The sequence below is a fragment of the Trachymyrmex septentrionalis genome, unplaced genomic scaffold (genome assembly GCF_001594115.1).
Source record: "Trachymyrmex septentrionalis isolate Tsep2-gDNA-1 unplaced genomic scaffold, Tsep1.0 scaffold30, whole genome shotgun sequence".
NCBI lineage: Eukaryota > Metazoa > Arthropoda > Insecta > Hymenoptera > Formicidae > Trachymyrmex > Trachymyrmex septentrionalis.
The window spans coordinates 1049353-1050570 of NW_017305463.1; the positions used below are offsets into that span (position 1 = coordinate 1049353).

The window sequence follows — 1218 nt, forward strand, 5'->3', positions numbered from 1 at the left end:
CTGCAATTAATTTTTAATAATTTGTTTATAACAATTTGTTGTAAAATTGATTTTTGCAATATATCTTTTATGCCGTTATACAGAACATAAGAAACTATACAACTTTTATAAATATACATAAACATTTTTGGATATACCTCATAGTTTAAGAGATATTTAAGAAAAATGATACAATCAATTAATTTTGAGGAAGTTTTCACCCTCTAAACCTCGAGATAAGCACAATAAAAATATGGGTCTAATATTTTTTCATGCTCTGCAACTATCCAAATTAAAATCGGTGAGAGTCAGCATCGAAAAAGAACACAGTATTTTAAATATAAAGGATTAAAATAAAAATTAGTGTTAAAAAAATAATTTTGATTAGGAAAAACTCAATAACAACAAAAAATTTTTATTAAGTGCACGTGCGCGCGGGTGTGTGTGTGTGTGTGAAAAACATAAATTAATATATATTTGTATTAATTATAATATTATTTATGTGCAGTAAATGTTTATATAAATAAAACTAAATACAAAGTAAAATAATTTCAAATTTTGATTTGCAGGATGGTTTTATAAATTAAGGGATCAAGATCCAGAGTATGATGACTTGTATTTTTGGATGCCGCCAACCTGGACAACTCTCTTTTTCGCCGCTTTCAATATCGGTGTCGGACCGATTTCATGGGCGCTATTAGGCGATGTTTTTCCTATGCAAATCAGAGAAACTGCCGTTGCATGTGCAGCTGCTTTTAATTGGGCGTTATCTCTAATAGCAGCAATGACATTCGGAGAGATGCTGAGTATCCTTGGTATCTCAAAGACTCTGTGGCTCTTTGCTGGTTTTTGCTGGATAGCTGGAGTACTTTGCGCCATATTTGTAAAGGATACTCGTGATTATAGTCTGGCCAAAATACAAAAAAGCTTTAACCTTGAGGATGAGCAAATAGAAATGAACAGCATGGAATGAAGTTGAGATATTACAGATACACGGTTGCAATAATAATGTAAATATCTCGCAATGAAAAAAATGTCTGGTTAGATTAATAGGAATTCTAATTGAAAATAGACGAATTAGAATTTTCTGGTTAAATTTATTAAAATTTCAATTGAGACAACTGAAATTTTAATAGATTTAACCAGATTAATAATATAACAACGGTGTAAAGACTCTTTATGTATAAACAAAATAAACAAAGTGAACGGCGAAAAAGAGTCGACGCATAATACATTTAA

General features: G+C 30.1%; 1 protein-coding gene across 1 annotated transcript in view; it reads left to right on the forward strand.

Moving 5' to 3' along the window:
- Window positions 1–982, forward strand: part of LOC108749579 (facilitated trehalose transporter Tret1-like) — an 84321-nt gene extending 83339 nt beyond the window's left edge. The window contains exon 6 of the mRNA XM_018488361.1: window positions 549–982. Coding sequence (XP_018343863.1) covers window positions 549–952 — 404 coding nt within the window. The 3' untranslated portion in view covers window positions 953–982. The remainder of the gene's footprint in view (window positions 1–548) is intronic.
- The last annotated feature ends 236 nt before the right edge of the window (window positions 983–1218 follow it).